The 21,490-nt window shown below is 49.4% G+C and overlaps 1 protein-coding gene across 4 annotated transcripts in view; it reads right to left on the reverse strand.

Moving 5' to 3' along the window:
- Window positions 1-877: 877 nt before the first annotated feature.
- LOC310671576 (glycoprotein-N-acetylgalactosamine 3-beta-galactosyltransferase 1-A-like) overlaps window positions 878-21,490 on the reverse strand; it is a 33,824-nt gene continuing 13,211 nt past the window's right edge. For 2 of the 4 annotated variants that reach the window (XM_083427859.1, XM_083427858.1), the window contains exons 2-4: window positions 11,732-11,995; window positions 8,167-8,831; window positions 878-2,303 (exon numbers count right to left, since the gene is read on the reverse strand). In XM_083427859.1, the coding sequence (XP_083283985.1) occupies window positions 2,082-2,303; window positions 8,167-8,831; window positions 11,732-11,936 (1,092 nt within the window). In that variant the 5' untranslated portion in view covers window positions 11,937-11,995 and the 3' untranslated portion in view covers window positions 878-2,081. Of the gene's footprint in view, window positions 2,304-8,166; window positions 8,832-11,731; window positions 11,996-13,244; window positions 13,764-18,655; window positions 18,872-21,490 lie in introns of those variants that run through there. The other 2 variants (XM_083427857.1, XM_083427860.1) reach the window with 2 other exon arrangements.

Here is a 21,490-nt window from a genome sequence, read left to right on the forward strand (position 1 = left end):
AGGTCTTCCTGCATCTTCAACAAATTACCGTATTTTTTTGCTCTATAAGACTCACTTTTTCCCTCCTAAAAAGTAAGGGGAAATGTGTGCGCGTCTTATGGAGCAAATGCAGGCTGCGCAGCTATCCCAGAAGCCAGAACAGCAAGAGGGATTGCTGCTTTCACTGCGCAGCGATCCCTCTTGCTGTTCTGGCTTCTGAGATTCAGAATATTTTTTTTCTTGTTTTCCTCCTCCAAAAACTAGGTGCGTCTTGTGGTCTGGTGCGTCTTATAGAGTGAAAAATACGGTAGATTGGTTCGGTAAAAAGTCTTACCGTAACCATAAAATGGCATGTAATAGCCACCAGGGGGCACTTGGGACCATCAAATGATCAAGAGACTAACCCACCAGGCAAAAAACACAAGAACGTTCAAATCTAGTGACACAGCAAGGAGCAATAACGCTTTCAGGCTTTCTCACACTGCCTGACTTTTGCTTGTTCTTCTGCCTGCAAACCAGGGCTGTCCTGTCCTGTTTCACCCACCAACCCATACAGAGGCAAAATGGGAAGGTGCCACCCACCTCACGGCTGATATCCCTCCACCGAAGTCTTGTTTACTGAGGTTGCGCGGCTGCAGCTTCTGGCAAGATCTCGTGAGAAGTCCATGAGATCTCACCAGAACTCAGAAGCTGAGGCCACTTCTCCTTGCTTCTCCAGTGAGTGGAAGGGGGCAGGTGCATCTCCCCCCTGCCCCCTTCCACGGAGAAGCAGCAGTGATATCTTGTGAGCTCTACAATATCTCGCCAGAAGCTGCAGCGTTCTCCTTGCTTATCCAGCAGTGGCAGCAGGGGGCCATGATTTCCACCTGATACAACTGCCTCAGTCCAACTCACCTATTGGTTCTCGCACAAAACATCACTTTTTGAGATGGCCATAATACAGCAGCATCTTTATTCATGTGAATGTTGAGGACCATGCACAGTTAGGGTGTCTCATACAAGGAGTGGTGATGCTGCGGAACTACAACTCCCATCTGCCCCAGCCAGCATGGCCAATGGTCGAGGATGATGGAATGTGCAGTTGAGAAACAACTGCAGGCTCACAGGTCTTTAGCCTTTCCAGATTTGGGACCTGCCTTAAGCCACAAATTGCCACTTTTTTAAAAAAACATCCCCCTACCTTTTTTAATTGCTTACCTGCCAGCTCTCTGTTCTTCCTATTCTCTCCTTCTCTTTCCCTTAAACAACAAGGCTATGTTGGCTTGGACTGATGGGACTCGTGGTCCAACAACATCTGGGGACCCAAGAGTGAAGAACCCCGACTTGGAACGTTAAAGGCAGATGGCTTAATTATTAGGCTTTGGTATCAAGAAACCTAATAATGGGGGGGAATTGCAGGCACAGGAGATACAAGCACTTCATCCTATAGTATCAACTGCGAGACCCCGAATACAGCTTGCAAGGGTGCAAACGGACCGTGCGTCCCCCTCTTGTAGTGCTGGGTCCCTCTTACCACAATGGCACCAACCACTGACCAGCCAGGAGCCTTACTATTCTTTCTCCAGTGGTAAAACCCAAGCCCTACGCTGTGGTGCTCTCCTTGCTCAGTCTATGGCCATGCAGTTGTGCCTCTTTCTTGTGATGGCGGCAGGCACCACCCCCTTGTGAGTTCGGCTCTCCCTTCCAGGACCCACAAGAGACCCTCTATCCCCTCTTCTTCCCCACCACCCAGGGACCAGTCTCCCCACCCCAGTGCATCAAGAGCACTTACTAAGCAAGAAACTGCTTTACAGCGAATGGAAGGCTTGGGCCTCTCCAGTTTGCAGTAGGAAAACGAGCGAGCATAGGATAGGCCAAGCAGTGCCATTTGCTTCTCAGCACACAAATAAGAATGGCTCCTCTGCCATGTGCAAGACCCCTTGTGTGGCAAGTGTGCGTGCACACACACCTTTAGGGATTAAAAGAAATCTCTCAGCTTGTGGCCTGCTCAGCTCTTGTTGCTTTTCCCCGCGTAGATGGCCCCATAACAGGAGCACTGGTCTTGTCCGAGGATGGCTGGCTTGGGCCGCTCTGCTCAAGGGTCACGTGCCAAGGATCCGCCCCTACACCTTCTTCTCGGTCTGCAGTGTAGTATTATTGGTCCTCTCCGGGGCTTCCCCCCGAGGGCGGGGCTGGAGATGAGCAGCATTCTCAGGCAAAGGCGGGTGGTAGCGATACCTGTAGCCGTAAGCACGAAGGTGGTAGCACAGGTATTCCAAGGTGTACATCAACTCTGAACTCACGTAGTGAAAGGAGACGGCCAAGTCGGAGCAGCACTGGGGACCCTAGGAGGAGCAAAGGAAAAACAGGGTTAGCTGTGGACCACGCAGCATGCGAGGAAAGCCATCCCCTTCACTGTTGCTTCGCTAGCTGAACAGCTGTCCTTTTTCCATAAAGGCAAAGGTAAAGGACCCCTGGAAAAGGGACACGGGTGGCGCTGTGGGTTAAACTACAGAGTCTAGGACTTGCTGATCTGAAGGTCGGCGGTTCGAATCCCTCGACGGGGTGAGCTCCCGTTGCTCGGTCCCAGCTCCTGCCAACCTAGCAGTTCGAAAGCACGTCAAAGTGCAAGTAGATAAATAGGTACCCCTCCAGCGGTAAGATAAACGGCGTTTTCGTGCGCTGTTCTGCTTCGCCAGAAGAGGCTTAGTCATGCTGGCCACATGACCCGGAAACTGTACGCCAGCTCCCTTTGCCAATAAAGCGAGATGAGCACCGCAACCCCAGAGTCGGTCACGACTGGACCTAATAGTCAGGGGTCCCTTTACCTTTAAAGGACCCCTGGATGGTTAAGTCCAGTCAAAGGCAACTATAGGGTTGTGGCGCTCATCTCGCTTTCAGGCTGTGGTAGCCGGCATTTGTCCACAGGCAGCTTTCCAGGTCATGTGGCCAGCAGGACTAAAACACTTCTGGTGCAACAGAACACTGTGACGGAAGCCAGAGCGCACAAAAATGCCATTTATCTTCCAGCCACAGAGGTACCTATTTATCTACTTGCACTGGCGTGCTTTCAAACTGCTAGGTTGGTAGAAGCTGGGGCAGAGCAACGTGAGCTCACCCTGTTGCGGGGATTCAAACTGCCGACCTTCTGATCGGCAAGTCCAAGAGGCTCAGTGGTTTAGACCACAGCGCCACCCGCATCCCTTTTTTCCGTATGCCACAAGAAGCAGAAGTGACAACCACAGAGAACGGCAGAAGCCGCAGACAAATCTGAGGATGCTCTCACCGGAAAACTTGTGGTGTAATGGAGGACCCTGCCTGCTTACCTATCCATCAGGGCAGCCTACAATATTGGCTTGTGACACAGCCACAGATGTAACAAAGCTGCCAATCTGATTGCTGCTTGCCCAGTTCATCCTCCCTGCAATAACTCTGGAACAACCTGCACGTTGATCAAGAATCCGGTTTTGCGATCAAATTACGCATCCTTGATTCTAAGCTGCAGTTTTGTTATCCGAGGACTGATTACACAATGGGTAAAGGGCTAATCCCCCTGTGCTGAATCAGGACTCCAAGTTCATCCCACGTGTTGGTCGAGCACACAGGCTGGTTTGCAGGTCAGGTGTGGTCAAGGAGATGGGGTGACATGAGTCCTTCTGCTGAGACAGGTCTAGCGTTCCAATGGCCTGCTCCTTCCTCTTTCCCTTACATCCATCTCAGCAGACATGGCCTTTTGTTTTGCTGTCCACTCCTACCATCTATGTATGTCGCAGGAAACCTTCATCCCATTACTGACTAAAGCAATAGCCTTAGTTGGATTAAGGAAAAGGGGCATAAGAAGCTTCAGGAAACATGAGGTTGGGGGTTGGGTGGAACTGGTAAATGGCCTCCTAAAAGGGTCAGGCAACGCAAAGCTTAGTGCCAATCATTCCTTTATAAGAACCCCACATGCAGAAATGCATGTTTATCAGAAATGCCAGGCATTCTCTAAGTCAGGAATGGAGAAGCTGAGGCCCTCTAGATTCTGTGGGGCTCCAGCTCCCATCACCCTTAGCCAACATGGTCAACCGTCAGGGGTAATGGGAATTTGAGTCCATCATCCACGACCCCCGGCCATCCAATGAGAATAGGGCTGGGTGTGCACTCTGCATCATTAAGAAAGAAGTAAAAATTGTGATTCTGCAACATTTAGCAAGCTGAACTAATTATTCAAATAAATAAGTACATACCGTATTTTTCGCTCCATAGGGCGCACCGGACCATAGGGTGCACATAGTTTTTTTTTGGGGGGGGGAATCAAGAAAAAAAATCTTATTTCCCCCCCCCCCCAGCCCCTAAGAGCAGCGTACAGGCTGCGCGCAACCTCTCCCTGCCGGAGGGGTTGCGCGCGGCTATGGCACAAGCCAAGGCAGCCAGCAGGATGGATCCCACTGGCTGTTTTGGCTTCCTCTTTAGCCCCGCACAAGCTCTCCTTGCCGGGAGAGGCTGTGCGGGGCTAAAGAAGGCAAAGCCACGTGCAGCCTCTCTCTGCTGGAGGGGCTGCGCACGGCTATCCCTGAAGCCTGGAGAGCGAGAGGGGTTGGTGCTCACCGACCCCTCTCGCTCTCCAGGCTTCAGTGATAGCAACGCGTAGCCTCCGGAGCGCGGAGGGAGCGCTCCCTCTGCCCTTCGGAGGCTTAGCGTTGCTATCGCTGAAGCCAAGGAGCCTGCATTCGCTCCATAGGATGCACACACATTTCCCCTCAATTTTTGGAGGGGGAAAAGTGCGTCCTATAGAGCGAAAAATACGGTACTTGCTTATTTTGCAGAAGGTATTCTGCACCGGACAGCAACTCTCCAAAGAATCTGGGTGTGTTTGGCAATGGACTCGAGAATTAAAAAAAATTAATTCATTTATTAAATCAGGATTGGGGAAGCTGTGGCCCTTTAGATGCTGTTAGACTGCAACTCTCATCTTCCCTGACCACTGACCATGCTGTCTGGGGATGATGGGACTTGTGGCGATCACACACAGGGCCCCCGGACGTTTGACGGTCTATTGACCCTGTGCCGCCACTGCGATTGCTTTTTCCGCTGCCACCACCCCGTATCTCACGGGGACATACGGAGTCCAGTCAGTTGTTAACATAAACAAATAAGCAAGTTTATTTTTAAATGCAGGAACAAGCTTATGGTTTCAGTTAATTTTTCTCTTGTCAGTTTCTTATTCTTAGTTTCTAACAACTCCAAACTGATTATTCCAACTATCTATCTGACTCCACCTAACAATTCCTCTCACTCTCTCACAATACAACTCTACCAACCCACACCTAAACCTCCCTCTTCCTTCTTCAACTCCCAAACCTCAACCCTCAACTCCCTAACCTCAACTGACTTTCAAAACCTCCCATTCCAACTTTTATTCCCCCCTTGCATTCTCACTGGCCAATCACATAACACCTATTTTAACCCTTTCCTTATGACCCATCCTAGGAGGCAAACGCCACAGGAGTTGTAGTCTACCAATATCTGGGTTGCATTTATGTCCTCCCAACTTTCTTCCACGACGGAGCTCAAGGTTCCAGATTTTCTCCCATTCAGCTATTGGCCAGTCCTAGGTCTGCTTAGTTTCAGCAGAGCAGCCACTTCACGCCCCTTCCATTTGGGCTATAAAAAATGGAAGATGGTGAAAGACAGGCTAGAACAGGCTTCCTCAAACTCGGCCCTCCAGATGTTTTTGGCCTACAACTCCCATGATCCCTAGCTAGCAGGACCAGTGGTCAAGGATGATGGGAATTGTAGTCTCAAACATCTGAAGGGCCGAGGTTGAGGAAGCCTGGGCTAGAAAAACAGAATGATGTCAGGTGACTGGCAGGTGAGTGGCCACACCCACTGTAAAACTTGGCCCACAGTGGGCCATGGAGGTAAGGACCCCGCCCACTGGTCAGATCCAGTTCCTTATCCCTGGTATTGGGGCCTGTCTGCCATGAGGTGGGTTGAGGTAGCTACCTCAGGTAGCAGAAGCCCTAGGGTAGCATCTCTGAGGGCAACCTGCCTACCCCAGCACCACTGGTGAAGAAGCAGTGCTGGTTTCCAGTATAAATGAAGTTTCCAGAGAATCATAGAATCATAGAGTTGGAATAGACCACAAGGGCCATCGAGTCCAACCCCCTGCCAAGCAGGAAACACCATCAGAGCACTCCTGACATATGGTTGTCAAGCCTCTGCTTAAAGACCTCCAAAGAAGGAGACTCCACCACACTCCTTGGCAGCAAATTCCACTGTCGAACAGCTCTTAGTGTCAGGAAGTTCTTCCTAATGTTTAGGTGGAATCTTCTTTCTTGTAGTTTGGATCCATTGCTCTGTGTCCGCTTCTCTGGAGCAGCAGAAAACAACCTTTCTCCCTTCTCTATGTGACATCCTTTTATATATTTGAACATGGCTATCATATCACCCCTTAACCTCCTCTTCTCCAGGCTAAACATGCCCAGCTCCCTTAGCCATTCCTCATAAGGCGAGGTTAGACACGCTCCCTAACCAAACAGCCCATATTCACACTAGACAAAAAAAAGGTCTCCCTGAAGCAGAGCAATCCTGTTGGCTCTCTTTCATGCATCTCACAGCTAAACACAAGTTAACCTAATTACTTAATCCCCTCGGTCTTCTCAGTTCTCAGGCCACTCATATTTCGGGCAACTTTACCTTCCGTATTCCGAACATTCCCCTTTTCTGACTAAGTACCTGTGAGCCTCCCCTCATATATGCCACTCAGATTAAAAAAAAAGGAAAACCAAAGGTAGGAGACCCTCTTTGCTCCTTCCCTTGCTACATCCTCCTGCACAAAGCAGGGCAAAATGCCTAATGCTATTAACTCTATCACCTTATCCACAGGGGTGCCACAAATTGCTGCCCTCACAGAGAAACTTCCAACTGCTGAAAGCTCAGGGTGGAAAAACACGCCTTAGGAAAGGAATGAAACCAGGTTTGAGCATCACTCACTGGGTAAAATCCACACATCACTGACAGCTGGAGGGAAACGCTTTGGGAATGGCTGGAGCACACAGACCTCTTGCCTCTGTTAGAAAACCACATGAATCTGGGATCGTACCTCCAGAATCTTTCACCAGTGAAAGGCAAAGACACTCTCCCTAACCAAAGAGCAAAGTCTCACCCCTGTCCCTACTGTTGAAGGTGCTTCTCCTAGCTATGGCATGCACAGGATTTATCAGAGGAGACTTCTGATTCGGGAAACGTAAGGCCAGCTGCCTGCCAGGAACTACCATGCCCCACCAATGACAACAGGCACCAGGATTGAATGCAAGTCCTGCACTGATGTAGCAAAAAGGATGTTTGTTGTTCTGGTTAAATAAATACCAGGAGTAGGTGAGAGCAGCAAATATTGCCCTATCAAAACGTTATCAGTTCTGACAGCTGCAACGCGTGAAGGAGCAGGTTGGGCCTTGATTATAGCTCACTTTGGCCTATTGCCATACACACACTTAAAAAGGTAAAGGGACCCTTGATCATTTGGTCCAGTCGTGGCCGACTCTGGGGTTGTGGCGCTCATCTCGCTTTACTGGCCGAGGGAGCCGGCGTACAGCTTCCGGATCATGTGGCCAGCATGACTAAGCCGCTTCTGGTGAACCAGAGCAGCGCATGGAAACGCCGTTTACCTTCCCGCTGGAGCGGTACCTATTTATCTACTTGCACTTTGACGTGCTTTCGAACTGCTAGGTTGGCAAGAGCAGGGACCAAGCAACGGGAGCTCACCCCGTTGCGGGGATTTGAACCGCCGACCTTCTGATTGGCAAGTCCTAGGCTCTGTGGTTTAACCCACAGCGCCACCCGCGTCCCTATACACACATTTACCTGGGGGTAAAACCCATTGAAGTTGGACGGGACTTAACTCAGAGCTAACATGAATAGGAGCTCAGGCTGTTTTCAGGTACATAAACTCTCATCCATGCACACTGCTGCCTGTTTGGAGGTCTACGTTCAACTCTCATCAGTCCTAGACAGCACAGCACTGTGTTTTTCTCTGACTGCTGACCTACTCCTGACAGTTCAGCACTGTGAGACAGGGCTGTGAAAGATGATTTCCTTCCTGATACGCTGTCCCAGAGCACAGGGATTGGTCCCAGGTTCAACACCAGCATCTCTCCTTTCCAAAACCCCGGAGAGCCACTCCACCTTCCCCGCCCCTTCCCAAAACAGGATACGGCCACCTACCTCCACAATGGGGTAATAGCAGTAGTTCCAGTACCAGAAGCTTTTCGAGAACTTCTCCGTCAGGTGAGATTCCGGCACGAAAGGATGGAAGGTCTCTCTCCCCTCTGTGTCCCGCGAGTCCCCAGCCTCCACGCCCATCTTCTCCATGCACTGGCCCAGGGCAAGGTCCTCCACCGAGGTCGTGTGGCTGCACACCTTGGATTCAAAGCCAGCCACAAAGCGCCGCAGGGCCTCTTTGCTGAGGACGTAGCCGGCTCCCCCGCTCATGTAGCCTTGCTTGGCGAAGGGCCGGAAGCGCTTGCCAAAGTAGATGGGCCTGTCGGCGGTGTAGTTGGAGAGCAGCCACCGGAGGTTGTCCACCACCACAAAGGTGTCGTCGTCGGCCTTGAGGAACCAGTCCGCCTGCTCCAAGTGGTGCTGATGCACGTACTGGAAAGCCCGGATGGTTTTCCAGTAGAGCTGGTCCCGGCCTTCCTTGGTTCCCAGCCCGACAGTGGGGAAGTTGTCATCTTGCACGGAGCTCATGAAGAGGACCACGTTGCAGTGGCGCGACCAGGTGGCCTTGACGTGGCGAGCCTTCGTCTCCAAGTTACTGGGGCCTGTCATCACCCAGCACAGGATCCGCACCTTGTCATACAGCTCGTCAGCCACGCTGCTCTCCTCACCTGAGAAAGTGGAGGCCACGGAGTTAGCATATTCCACAATAGACGCTTCCGGTTATAGGGCTTGTACCACGCACTTTGTTTATTTATTAAAGTATTTATAGACTTCCCACTCACAAAACATCAGGGCTTCATATACCAACACAAAATCGTTAATTGAAAGTGGAGACAATAGAGGAACCTTTCCCTGTTTATCTGTCTGTTTGGCTGCTCCTTGCAAGGCCTTTTTCCACCTGGCCTAGGGAGCGGGGCCCAGACTCGCCCTGCTCTGCTTTAGACTCCTGGGAGACCAGAGGGACATTGCCCTGCTGTGAGTCCTGAAGAGCCCAGACTCACTGGAACAAACTCTGGGGTTGGGTCAAATGTTGAAAATACTTATGTTTTTAAATAGTTTTAAATCTGTGGCTTTTTAAATTTTGGTTTTTTGTTTTGTTTTTGCTCTGTTGGGGGTGGGGATTAGTTTAATTTTAGTATAATTGTAAATTGGTTTTTTTAAAAATTAGTTTCTACTGTTTTATTGGTTTATTGTATAGTTTGCATTCTGTTCTGAAGGGGAGAGGATCAGGGCTCCCTGGGAGTGAGCCACAGCCAACAGAATGGCTGGGACAGGCTCCACAGGGGAGGGGGGAGGGGATGAACTGGGACACCTGATCTCAGTTAACATGGGTAGGAGGCCCTCGAAGATGGACCTCAGTGCCCAGGCTGAATGCTGGGAGTGGAGACACTCCTTCAGGTATACAGGACCGAGGCCGTTTAGGGCTTTAAAGGTCAGAACCAACACGTTGAATTCTGTTCAGAAACGTACTGGGAGCCAATGCAGATCTCTCAAGACCGGTGTTAAATGGTCCCGGCGGCTACTCCCATGCAGCCGCATTCTGAATTAGTCGTAGTTTCTGAGTCACCTTCAAAGGTAACCCCAAATAGAGTGGAAGACATACTTCCAACCAGTGCTTTTTTTCTGGGGGTATGCAGGGGTACGCATACCCTTAAATGTTTTGTGAATCTTTGTACTTTTGTCCATTTACTGTGTTTATTTTGCTCAATTTGAACTATAAAATGGTGATTTTCTTGAGTCAAATTGAGAGCACCCCTAAACATTTTTGTTTAGAAAAAAAGCACTGCTCCTACCTAAAGGCCCCTACTTAGATTTCTCTGTTGCACCACTAAGGAACCTGCATCCTTCCTGACATTGTTGCATTCCCAGCTCCCATCAACCCCATTCAACGTGGCCGGTGACTGGAGACCAATGGAGTGGTAGTCCAACAGAGATTCCTCCCACCCTTTTGTTATAGGAATTCTAAGGCCATATACACACACGTGTGTGTGTGTTCATAAATGTACAAGGCAAACACATACATAAGTATATAAATATAAGTACGGTATATAAACCACGTGCCTGAAATAGTACAGGAGAACAATCCTGAAGCCATTTTGTTTGACTCTCTCAAATTTACCTCAAATATTTCTCTGCAAGGAGGAAGGAAATGGGAAAAGCTTTCCAATCCTCTTTGGACTGTAGGGGCTTACACCTCACTGTAAATGCAGTCTGGCAAGTATCTGTTAGGCTGAGCACACTATCAATATGCGTAAGAGTTTCAGGAACTAAAGGGACGCGGGTTGTCGATCAGAAGGTTGGCGGTTCGAATCCCCGCAACGGGGTGAGCTCCCATTGCTCGGTCCCTGCTCCTGCCAACCTAGCAGTTTGAAAGCACGTCAAAGTGCAAGTAGATAAATAGGTACTGCTCTGGCGGGAAGGTAAACAGCGTTTCCGTGCACTGCTCTGGTTTCGCCAGAAGCGGCTTAGTCATGCTGGCCACATGACCCGGAAGCTGTCTGCGGACAAACGCTGGCTCCCTCGGCGTTTGTCCCAGTAAAGTGAGATGAGCGCCGCAACCCCAGAATCATCCACGACTGGACTTAACGATCAGAGGTCCCTTTAACTTTCAGGAACCAAGTATTTACCATCTCAAAGGAATGGCCAGGCTACCCAGAAAAGGCAATCAGATAAGGCAGTATCAGTTATCCTGGCACAAAAGGAGAGAAGCAACACACTCAAATTTCTGCTCAGGACCACCTCTTTCTGTGATGTATATATGATGTTTTGGGGGGTGGTCTTGAGCTACAGTGGAGGCAATTTCAAAAGTATGTAGAAGAGCTTGCACACCAATGTTGTGGGTTCCTCTCCTCCCTCCCTACATGGGGGAGTGGGGGACCCTGTTGCAACAGTTTAATAAAGATCATGCTTAATAGCTGCTTTGCTTCTCAATATTCTCTGGTTGACCTCTGTTATTTTCTCCTACCAATAGAGAACCTACTTAAGGAATCTATACGGGCTCTTAGATACCCCATAAGGGAAAGGGAGCAGTATTTTTCTTATATAACACTTGCCTCCCTCTCCCCTCCAGCAGAGACATCACCTTGCCAACAAAGGTTCGTATAGTAAAAGCTATGGTTTTCCCAATAGTGATGTATGGAAGTGAGAGCTGGACCATAAAGAAGGCTGATCGCCGAAGAATTGATGCTTTTGAATTACGGTGCTGGAGGAGACTCTTGAGAGTCCCATGGACTGCAAGAAGATCAAACCTATCCATTCTTAAGGAAATCAGCCGTGAGTGCTCACTGGAAGGACAGATCCTGAAGCTGAGGCTCCAATACTTTGGCCACCTCATGAGAAGAGAAGACTCCCTGGAAAAGACCCTGATATTGGGAAATATTGAGGGCACAAGGAGAAGGGGACGGCAGAGGACGAGATGGTTGGACAGTGTTCTCGAAGCTGCCAGCATGAGTTCGACCCAACTGTGGGAGGCAGTGGAAGACAGGAGTGCCTGGTGTGCTCTGGTCCATGGGGTCACGAAGAGTCGGACACGACTAAACGACTAAACAACAACCCCTCCAGCCCTTACCTTCCAGGTGGGGGTGTGCCACGCTGAAGAGAGCTGATCTATCGACAATCCACTCCGGGTCCTTGTAGCCACGCGGCAGCTGGGTGCCAAGGCGTGGGGGCCCTTCCCACGTCAGGTTGCCCATGAGGTAGAAGGTGCTGACAAAGCCAGCGATGAGGCCTAGGTGGAACGCCAACAAGGAACTTTTGGAGCCCAGGAACCCCATGGCCACCTGCGGCCAGTGTCAGGGGTGGAGGACGGGAAGAGCAGAGTGCTTCATGTGGCCTGTAGTGGAGGGAAGGAAAGACAGAGGAATAAGAGTGAGGGGCCTTGCCTAGAAATATAGCCATTCTGCTCCCAGTGACAGCCAAGGAGTTAATAGATAAATTCTGGTCTAGCAGCTCAGATCTTTATAGAAACCACTGAAATAGCTGAAAACTATTTATTTATTGGATTTTGGTGCTCTCAGAGGCCTCCCTATCTAAGTGCTCTGATGGTGTTTCCTGCTTGGCAGGGGGTTGGACTCGATGGCCCTTGTGGTCTCTTCCAACTCTATGATTCTATGATTCTAAGGGAAAGGTCAGGTCCACATCAGCTTAGCTTTAGCAATGCTGTAGAACAGGTGTGCAGAGGGTCCCAGGTTTAATCCCTAGTATCTTCAGGTATGGCAGGGAGAGACTGTAATCTGAAAATCCTAGAGAGAGCTGCTGGCAGCGTTAGAAATCCAGATATATTATCTAATTGCCAAATGGCAACTTAAACCTGGACTGCAGTCGCCACAATGGGCTGTCTAGTTCTGTTCCACCCCCTCCAGGAATAAAATAAAATAATAACAATAACAATAATACCTATACTGTTTTATATTTTAAAAAAATAAAATCTCAAAGCAGTTTAATGTCATAAGGTAAAGGGACCCCTGACCATTAGGTCCAATCATGGCCGACTCTGGGGTTACGGCGTTCATCTCGCTTTATTGGCCGAGGGAGCCGGCGACGGGGTGTGCTCCCGTTGCTCGGTCCCAGCTCCTGCCAACCTAGCAGTTTGAAAGCACATCAAAGTGCAAGTAGATAAATAGGTACCGCTCTGGCAGGAAGGTAAACGGCGTTTCTGTGTGCTGCTCTGGTTCGCCAGAAGCGGCTTAGTCATGCTGGCCACATGACCTGGAAGCTGTACACCGGCTTCCTCGGCCAGTAAAGCGAGATGAGCGCTGCAACCCCAGAGTCGTCTGTGACTGGACCTAATGGTCAGGGGCCCCTTTACCTTTATGTTCCTAAGAGAGCACGTCTATCGATTTATTTTAATTTCCCGCATTGATAGCTACCTTTGTTCTCCAAGGAGCTCAAAGTGGCAGACGTGCTTCTCTCTCTACCCCCTCCTCATTTAATCCCCACAACAAGCCTGTGAGGTAGATCAGGCTGAGAGGCAGTGACATGTCCAAGGTCATGCAGAGAGCTTCATGGTTGAGTGGGGATTCTAACCCTGGTCTCCCGGGTCCCTGTGCAGCACTCTAGTGTAACCACTATGCGACATGCACCTCGTTCTTTTCCCCTTTTATTTTGACTTGCTTAGCCATGCTCCCCGCTCCACTCCAGGAAGGCTGCAGGATGCACTGCACCAAGGGTTGCTGTCTTAATGAATTGCTTAGTAGCTGGCTGCTGGAAGCGGTTACAAACCCAGCTCCATCTATTATTAATCAGTTCAAAGTGACTGCTAATTAATCCCTTGGCCCCAGAGGACTTAACGAACTAATTGCCCAAAGAGCTGGCAGAAGCGGCGGCCCTCGAGGCAAAAAAAGGCAGATGGCACCACAGAAATCTCTTGTACGCTGGGGGATAAATATTAGGGCTGGAGGCTAAATTCCAGGGAGGGTTTTGCCAAACTGGGGCCCTTCAGATATTTTGGACTACAACTCCCATCAGCCACCACAGCTGGGCCCAGATATTTTGGACTACAACTCCCATCAGCCACCACAGCTGTCCTAGTTTGTTAATGTGCCATGTACAGTTGAGGGAGTATTATTATTATTATTGTTATTATTATTATTTGAATTTATATACCGCCCTATACCCGGAGGTCTCAGGGCAGTTCACAATGTAAAACCACAAAATATATAATCAAAATTAAAAACAACAACCCAATTAACGCCCCTTGTAGCAGGCTTGCAAGGGGTGGCCGAGAAGAACAACTCAGGAAAGCAGCCTCAAGAGACAAAATGTGACAGATTCTTCTTTTACTCCTCCTGCTCTCATTAAAAAATGGAATGCAGGAGGGAGAAGACGAAACAAGGAAAGGGGTGGGGGGTTTGTTACAAGCGCTGGGCAGAAGTCAAGTACTGCACACCAGAGGGAAAATGTTCCCTTTGTGCTTCCCTGGGTGAAAAAATGGGCCAGACTCCCAAATTTATTTTATACCCTGGCACATGAGCGTAGCTGGGAGGGCAGGGTGGCAGCTGCCCCCCCCCCAAATCAAGTAAATAAATAAAAATACTTAACTGACCAAATGCGTTGCAGATAACTTGGTTCTGCTCCCCCCCACATAAAGCCTGCCCCCTCCCAAAAAATAAATCCTGGCTATGGCCATGCCCTGACATCTGGGCCTAAAACCCAACAGTTTCCAGGGCAGTATTGTTCCAGTATAATACGAACAATTAAAAAAATCATTTTTATCACTTATTTTATGTTTTTATATTGCGATTTTTATATTGTGAACCGTCCCGAGACCTGCAGGCATAGGGCGGTATACAAATTTAATAAATAATAATAATAGCAATCACCTTACAATCGTTACAATGGCATCAAATAGGAAATGTGCCCTAGTTAGAAGGAAACTGAGCCAATATGAGCAAGGGATTTATTTTATTTATTTATTATTATTATTATTACTATTACTATTATTACTATTATTATTGGGGGAGAACGCCTCATGAAATAATTTGTCTCTGTCTGCAGACAGGGCCACAGGTCTTCAGGCTCATCTTTCTGGAACCTGAAGCCTCTTCCCCACCAGACATTTAAAGTACTGTTATATTGCTTTATGGCTTCCTCCAAAGAATCCTGGGAACGGTAGTTTGTTAAGGCTGACAAGAGTTGTTAGAAGACCCCAGTCTGCCTCTTGGAGCTGCTATTCTCAGAGTGGCTTAATCCCTTTCCCCAGGGAACTCTGGGGAACGAGGGCCTCTTCATGACACTCCGCACCCTTAATGAACTACACTTCCCAGAATGCTTTGGGGGAAGCAGTGATTGTTCAAGTGGTATAACAGTGTGACGGGGTGAGCTCCCATTGCTCTGTCCCAGCCTTCTGCCAACCTAGCAGTTCAAAAGCACGCCAGTGCAAGTAGATAAATAGGTACCACTGTGGGAGGAAGGTAAACAGCGTTTCTGTGCGCTCTGGTTTCTGTCACAATGTTCCATTGCGCCAGAAGCGGTTTAATCATGCCGGCCACATGACCCAGAAAGCTGTCTGTGGACAAACGCCAGCTCCCTCGGCCTTAAAAGCGAGATGAGCGTTACAACCCTATAGTTGCCTTTGACTGGATTCTACCGTCCAGGGGTCCTTTACCTTTTTACCCTAATAGTGCTTTAAATGTCTGGTGCAGATGTGGCCTGAATTTATTCTCCCCTGCTGTCCAAGGCGACCTATAGGTTGGTTGCTAGGTGGACAATGCAAGAATCAAGCCAAGTGGCCATTTCCCCCCATGGTCAGTACAGTGTTTTTGGCAGAAAGCCCAGTAATGTATTTAGTGGGAACACAATCAGTTATATGGAAGTGAAATAGGGAGATAATCTGACACCTTTCTCTCTCACACACATTTTACCCTTGTCTTACACATGAAATAGCTTCTCCTCAAAACCATCACTAACTGAAAGGGAGAACATCTGATCAGACCCAAACATCCTCTTGTTGGGGGTAGGGAGGAGAGTGTGAATGTTTAGTAACAATCTAGGTTTTATCCACACCCCCAAACTGCTTCTCCCCAGCCCCCAGCTAGTGAAATTCTACGGAGAGCCAGCGGTTTGCCAAAACACATCACCGGGAGAGGTTTCCATAGCAACAGAAGGGACATCTCTCAGCCCAACGGAAAGCCAGGCCCAAGCGACAGAGGGTGGAGAGGAGCCCCCTCTTCTGCATGCTAAAAGGACACTTTATGCAGACTAATCACTCTTTCATATCTCTACCACCTTATAGAATAGCCATCAGGGGGATAAAAGGACAGATCGTTTTCTCTTTCTCCATTCTTTCAATGCATCCACGCTTAAGAACAGAGTAAAAATTGGATTCCATGTTCGTGGCTGCAGGACCGTCAGTCCAGATGAAGGCTGCAATCCTAAACATACTTTATTTAAGAACCTAAGAAGAGTCCTGCTGGGTCTCCGGCATCCTGATTTCACTGTGGCCACCCGGATGCCTATGGGAAACCTCAAGCAGGACCTCACTCCTGTCCCTTTCTAGATATTGCTGGACTACAACTGTCTTTGTCTCTAACCAATAAGCACGTTGGATGAGACTGATGGGAGTTGGAGGCCCACAACATCTGAAGAGCCGCAGGCTTCCCAGCCTAGCCCAAGGACCTTCAACCTAACATGCCCCATGTGGGTGCCTAAAATTCATACCTACAAACCTCAGCAAGATACCTCAACTCTTGGAAGGTGAACTTGTGGATGCCTCCCAAAGCCCTGCCCAGCTCTTCACGTGGGTCCATGAGTACCTCAGGCCAGGAATGGACTAGAATAGTTTTGCTTAACCGGCCCACCCCCATTTCCATGGTATTTGGCAAAGGATAACCCAGCTGAGGGGATGCGGGTGGCGCTGTGGGTTAAACCACAGAGCCTAGGACTTGCCGATCAGAAGGTTGGTGGTTCGAATCCCGCAACGGGGTGAGCTCCTGTTGCTCAGTCCCTGCTCCTGCCAACCTAGCAATTCGAAAGCACATCAAAGTGCATGTAGATAAATAGGTACCACTCTGGCGGGAAGGTAAACAGCGTTTCCGTGTGCTGCTCTGGTTCGCCAGAAGCGGCTTAGTCATGCTGGCCACATGACCCAGAAGCTGTACGCCGGCTCCCTCGGCCAATAAAGCGAGATGAGCGCCACAACCCCAGAGTTGGCCACGACTGGACCTAATGGTCAGGGGTCCCTTTACCTTTACCCAGCTGAGGTCTATACACACGCGCACGCATGCACACACACATACGTGCTTGAAACCGCTTTCAAATCACAAACATAAAACCAGAAGAGGTAGCAGTTCAGTCAGTTGTCAGGACAGATTCATTGCCCAACATGAATTGGCTTTCAAGTTTATCACCATACACTTAGCCCATGTCAACCTGCCGGCAACAGAACACAGGTCATGTTAGTGGCCAGTCTACAAAGACTGGCTCCAACAAGTCTCCCAGCATTGGAGTGACCATGCCTGGCTCTATTTACGCACTCAGCAATTGCATGGATAACATTTTGAAAGCAAATAGAGCTTGTTGGGCTTTAACCCTTCACTGCTGCTGTGCTCCTGGGATTTCAGGTGTAAGACATTTCTGGTCCTACCTGGAGATGCCAGAGGTTGAACCTTCTGCTTGCAAACCAGAGGCTCAACCACTGAAGACAAGCAGGCCCTGGGACAGCAGCTCCACAGTAGACTGCTGCATACGTTGTGTGTGTCAAACTGGTATACAACCAATGTTAAACCCATCCAGGTGCCCAGTTCAGCATTCTAGCACATCCACACTGGGACTAGGAAGGCCAACTCAAGGTTGCCTTTGGCTCTTCCAATGTGTAAAAGGACTTGCTGCATTGTGCATTCAACGTTCCTTTATGCTTTCATTGCATCACCATTACAATCTTAAAATAGTTTTCATTTAACTTCTTACACATGACTTAGAGAAGTTCTTTTATGGGTTGAAAGGTAAGTAAGGAAGCCAAGTTACTTTCATTCACTGTGGAAAGTCAATGAGCACATAGCAAAGGTTGCTCCCCAATAGCTTCCAGGGGTCAGTGGAACCAGACCCACCCTGTCCTTGCATATCGCAGGGCCCAGGATCAGATGCCCCAAAGCAGCACATTCAACCCCATTTTATAGTTTTACAGGGCCAGCGCAAGGAATAAGCAGCTATTGGCAGTCGATAGGCTCACTCAGGGAGCTTGTGCTACACACCACAGGTGTGGCAAATAGCTGTGATCAAAAGGGATCTATTAGCAATCTGGGGATCTAAAAAAACCACAGCTCTCTAGAATTAAAGGGACTAACATATATTGTTTTCTGGCCACCGTCCCTGTTGCTAGGACCAGAAGCAACTGTGAAGAAGGAACAAGGGTTGCAGAGACAGAACTAATTTTGATTCTCAGGGGGCCCCCCAAAAGCAGGTCTCTGGGAGGGAGGGAGATAGAGAGGTGGAGCTTCTTTCTCCCCCACCTAAGCAGCAATGAGAATGGAAAAGGGGAGGGAGTTACAGTGCAGCTGAAGGCATGCCTCCTCAGAAGTCTGCAGGCTTGAGATCAATGGGACTTACTTCCAGGTGTGTATAGGTTGCAGCCTTGCAACAGACGCACAAGCCTTGCACCCTTGATCCACCGAGCTCACCACTGTCGACTCTGACCCGCAGCGGCCCTCCGGGGTATTTTTTTGCTTTAGGAGAGGGGGGCGGCATCCCCTGCCCTGGAGGTGCCGGGGGGCTAACCTGAGACCATCTGCATGCCTGGCAGTCGGCGCTCTCCGACGCTGAGCCAGGCTCCTCCAGAGGGATTACAGGAGATAAGAGGGGAGTGATGGGAGCCGATTGGGAAGGCTATGGGGACTGGAAATGCGAAAGGCGTGTGGGGGGCAGGAAGGGTGCCGCCTCTGAGCATCTCCGACTGGGAGCTGCGAGGTTAAGGGGGGCGGGGGACCGCGATGAATTAGGATGCTGAGATGGGCGGCGGGGGAAACCCTGGAGCATGCAGGAAATTGCTCGGCGTTACCTTTTTTTGCACCCCCCAGATGCACCGATTAGGAGAGGGTGGAAATCAGCAAACAACTCCGGCTACGCTCCTTCTTCACGATGCTTCTGCGCGGTCATCGAGGCGCCACAGCGCTTCTGTCCTGGGCTACCCGAGCCGGCCTCCGGGTTCGCCCATTGGCTGACAGGTCGCAACTCCTCTCCCGATTGGTGCGCTTGCTCCTCCCAAAAAAGCATGCAGACGCTGAAGCGGCCGAGCCCGGGCAGGGGAGGGGAGGGGGCGTGGCTACGGCTGCTTTGCCCGCTTGCCTGGAGATGACGCGCTGCCCGGGGGGGTGGGGGGTCCTGGTGTGGGGTGGGCGAGGGTCTGGTTTGGGGATTGCAAGCCAGCATGGACACAAGGCCCCTCGATCTTTGCGCCTGTGCTTCTGTAGCTTAGTTCAACACAATGGCTCAGCCCCGTAGAATAATAATAATAATAATAGCAGAGATCGCTCTTCCGATCATGTGCAGAGCGCTTTCCCCTGGACGCGGATGAGAATCCTGCAAGCACGTCGGCCTTTTCTCAGGCTTGTGCCGGATGTAATCCTTCGCGGATGATACAGGTGTGTCATGTGAAGGGATATAACTGTCAACTTTCCCCTTTTCTTGCGAGGAATCCTATTCGGAATAAGGGAATTTCCCTTTAAAAATTGGAAACGTTGACAGCTATGGTGAAGCGAGGCGAATTTAAGTACAGTAGCAATTTTTCATGAGCAATCAGTAGAAACACACCCCGCCAGAGTTAAAAGGGAGTTTGGTGGGGCGGGTGTTACAAGAAAAAGCATGCTTAGCACTGCCACTTTTCCTTAGGAAGAAAAAGTTGTCATTGCACTGCTTAGAATCATAGAAATGTAGAGTTGGAAGGGATCCCGAGGGTCATCTAGTCCAACCCCCGCCCTTGCAGTGCAGCAATATGCAGGTGGCCCAAATGGGGATCAAACTCAACACCTTGGCGTTCACGCTCAAGCCATCTAAACTGACACTCCTGATTGGGATTAGAGCTCCACATCGGTTTCCTGCCAATAATCCTCACCTTTCAAAGGTACCCCCTTCAAGGACAAAGGGCAACGTAGGTACAGTCACAAGTACACCCTCTTTAAATTTATGTGGTTTTATTGGGACATAATCACAACCATCTGTTCCGTAAAGGTAAAGGGACCCCTGACCATTAGGTCCAGTCGTGGCCAACTCGGGTTGCGGCGCTCATCTCGCTTTATTGGCCGAAGGAGCCGGCATACAGCTTCCGGGTCATGTGGCCAGCATGACTAAGCCACTTCTGGCGAACCAGAGCAGCGCACGGAAACGCTGTTTACCTTCCTGCCGGAGCGGTACCTATTTATCTACTTGCACTTTGACGTGCTTTCGAACTGCTAGGTTGGCAGGAGCAGGGACCAAGCAATCCCCGTCGCGGGGATTCGAACTGCCGACCTTCTGATCGGCAAGTCCTAGGCTCTGTGGTTTAACCCACAGCGCCACCTATCTGTTCCTTAGCCGGTCTTAAAATTAGGCAAATACAACCTCACCTGTCTGTTACTTAAGCCTCTTCATTCCTATGGAAGCAGTAAGGGTGCACTTAGTTTTCCACCCAAGGCTTCTCCATTATGGCTTTATATTTGTTAAAAATAAAGCATGCCACAGTGTAATATGTCATGTGTTGTTGTTCATCAATAATAATAACAACAACAGATAATACATAATACGACAGAATTCAAAGAGGGTGTATTTTCTTTTTCCCATGACTATATGCTCCCTAATTTTGCTCTCTCTCTCAAAGTAAAAGCTCATTTTATTACAACAGCAACAAAACAAAGATTTAGATAACTTTCTTCCTGTTGTACATGGTTGTAAAAGTTTTACAATTTCGCTTCTAAGTTTGCAATACTGCTCCAAGAAACCATATAAATCCTTCCTTATAGCCCCCATAAGTCTCTGCTCATAACTCTCTCCTACTGACCAGGAAGATAATTTCCATTTTAAAAAAGCAAAACATGCATACTCTTATACATTCCAAAGTGCCTCAGCACAGATTCTCAGGGCTTCTACTGTTTTTCATGATTTGTCTAAAACCACAAGATTCCATTAACTTCAGTATCAGGCTCAATCCACAGTGGGTGTGTGTTTCGTTCTTGCATTTACATCCTGCCATTTCTCCAGAGAGATCAAGGCACCATGCAAAGTCATGCATCACCACCATTTTATCCTCTCAACAACACTGTATACAGTACACTGTGGCTGCAATCCATATCACACATTGAAAGCACATGACTTTCCCAAAAGATCTACCATTTGCGCCTCACAGATCTACCATTCCCAGCACCCTAAACCAGGCATCCCCAGCCTTCGGCCCTCTAGATGTTTTGGACTACAATTCCCATCATCCCTGACCACTGGTCCTGTCAGCTAGGGATCATGGGAGTTGTAGGCCAGGGGTCGGAAAGGTTTACCTTGCCTGGGCCGGTTCACTCCAGCGGAGATCCCTCTGTGGGCTAGATCGCGCGTGTGCGATTTCTGGCGTCTGCGCAGACGCGATTTCTGGCACCTGAGCATGTGCAGACGCGATTTCTGGCACCACAGAAGTGAGTCCCTGTGCTGGTTTAGCGCAGCGCATGGGGACTTGCCGAGCATGCGGCTCGGTTCGGGATTGGCTCGTGGGCTAGTTAAATGACCCCCATGGGCTGCTTGTGGCCCATGGGCCTTAGGTTGCCTACCCCTGTTGTAGGCCAAAACATCTGGAGGGGCACAGGTTGGGGGTGCTTGCCCTAAACCAACTTTGTTGTTGTTTAGTCATTTAGTTGTGTCCGATTCTTCGTGACCC

Source organism: Podarcis tiliguerta (assembly GCF_965153285.1).
Source record: "Podarcis tiliguerta genome assembly, chromosome: 2".
Classification (NCBI taxonomy): Eukaryota; Metazoa; Chordata; class Lepidosauria; order Squamata; family Lacertidae; genus Podarcis; species Podarcis tiliguerta.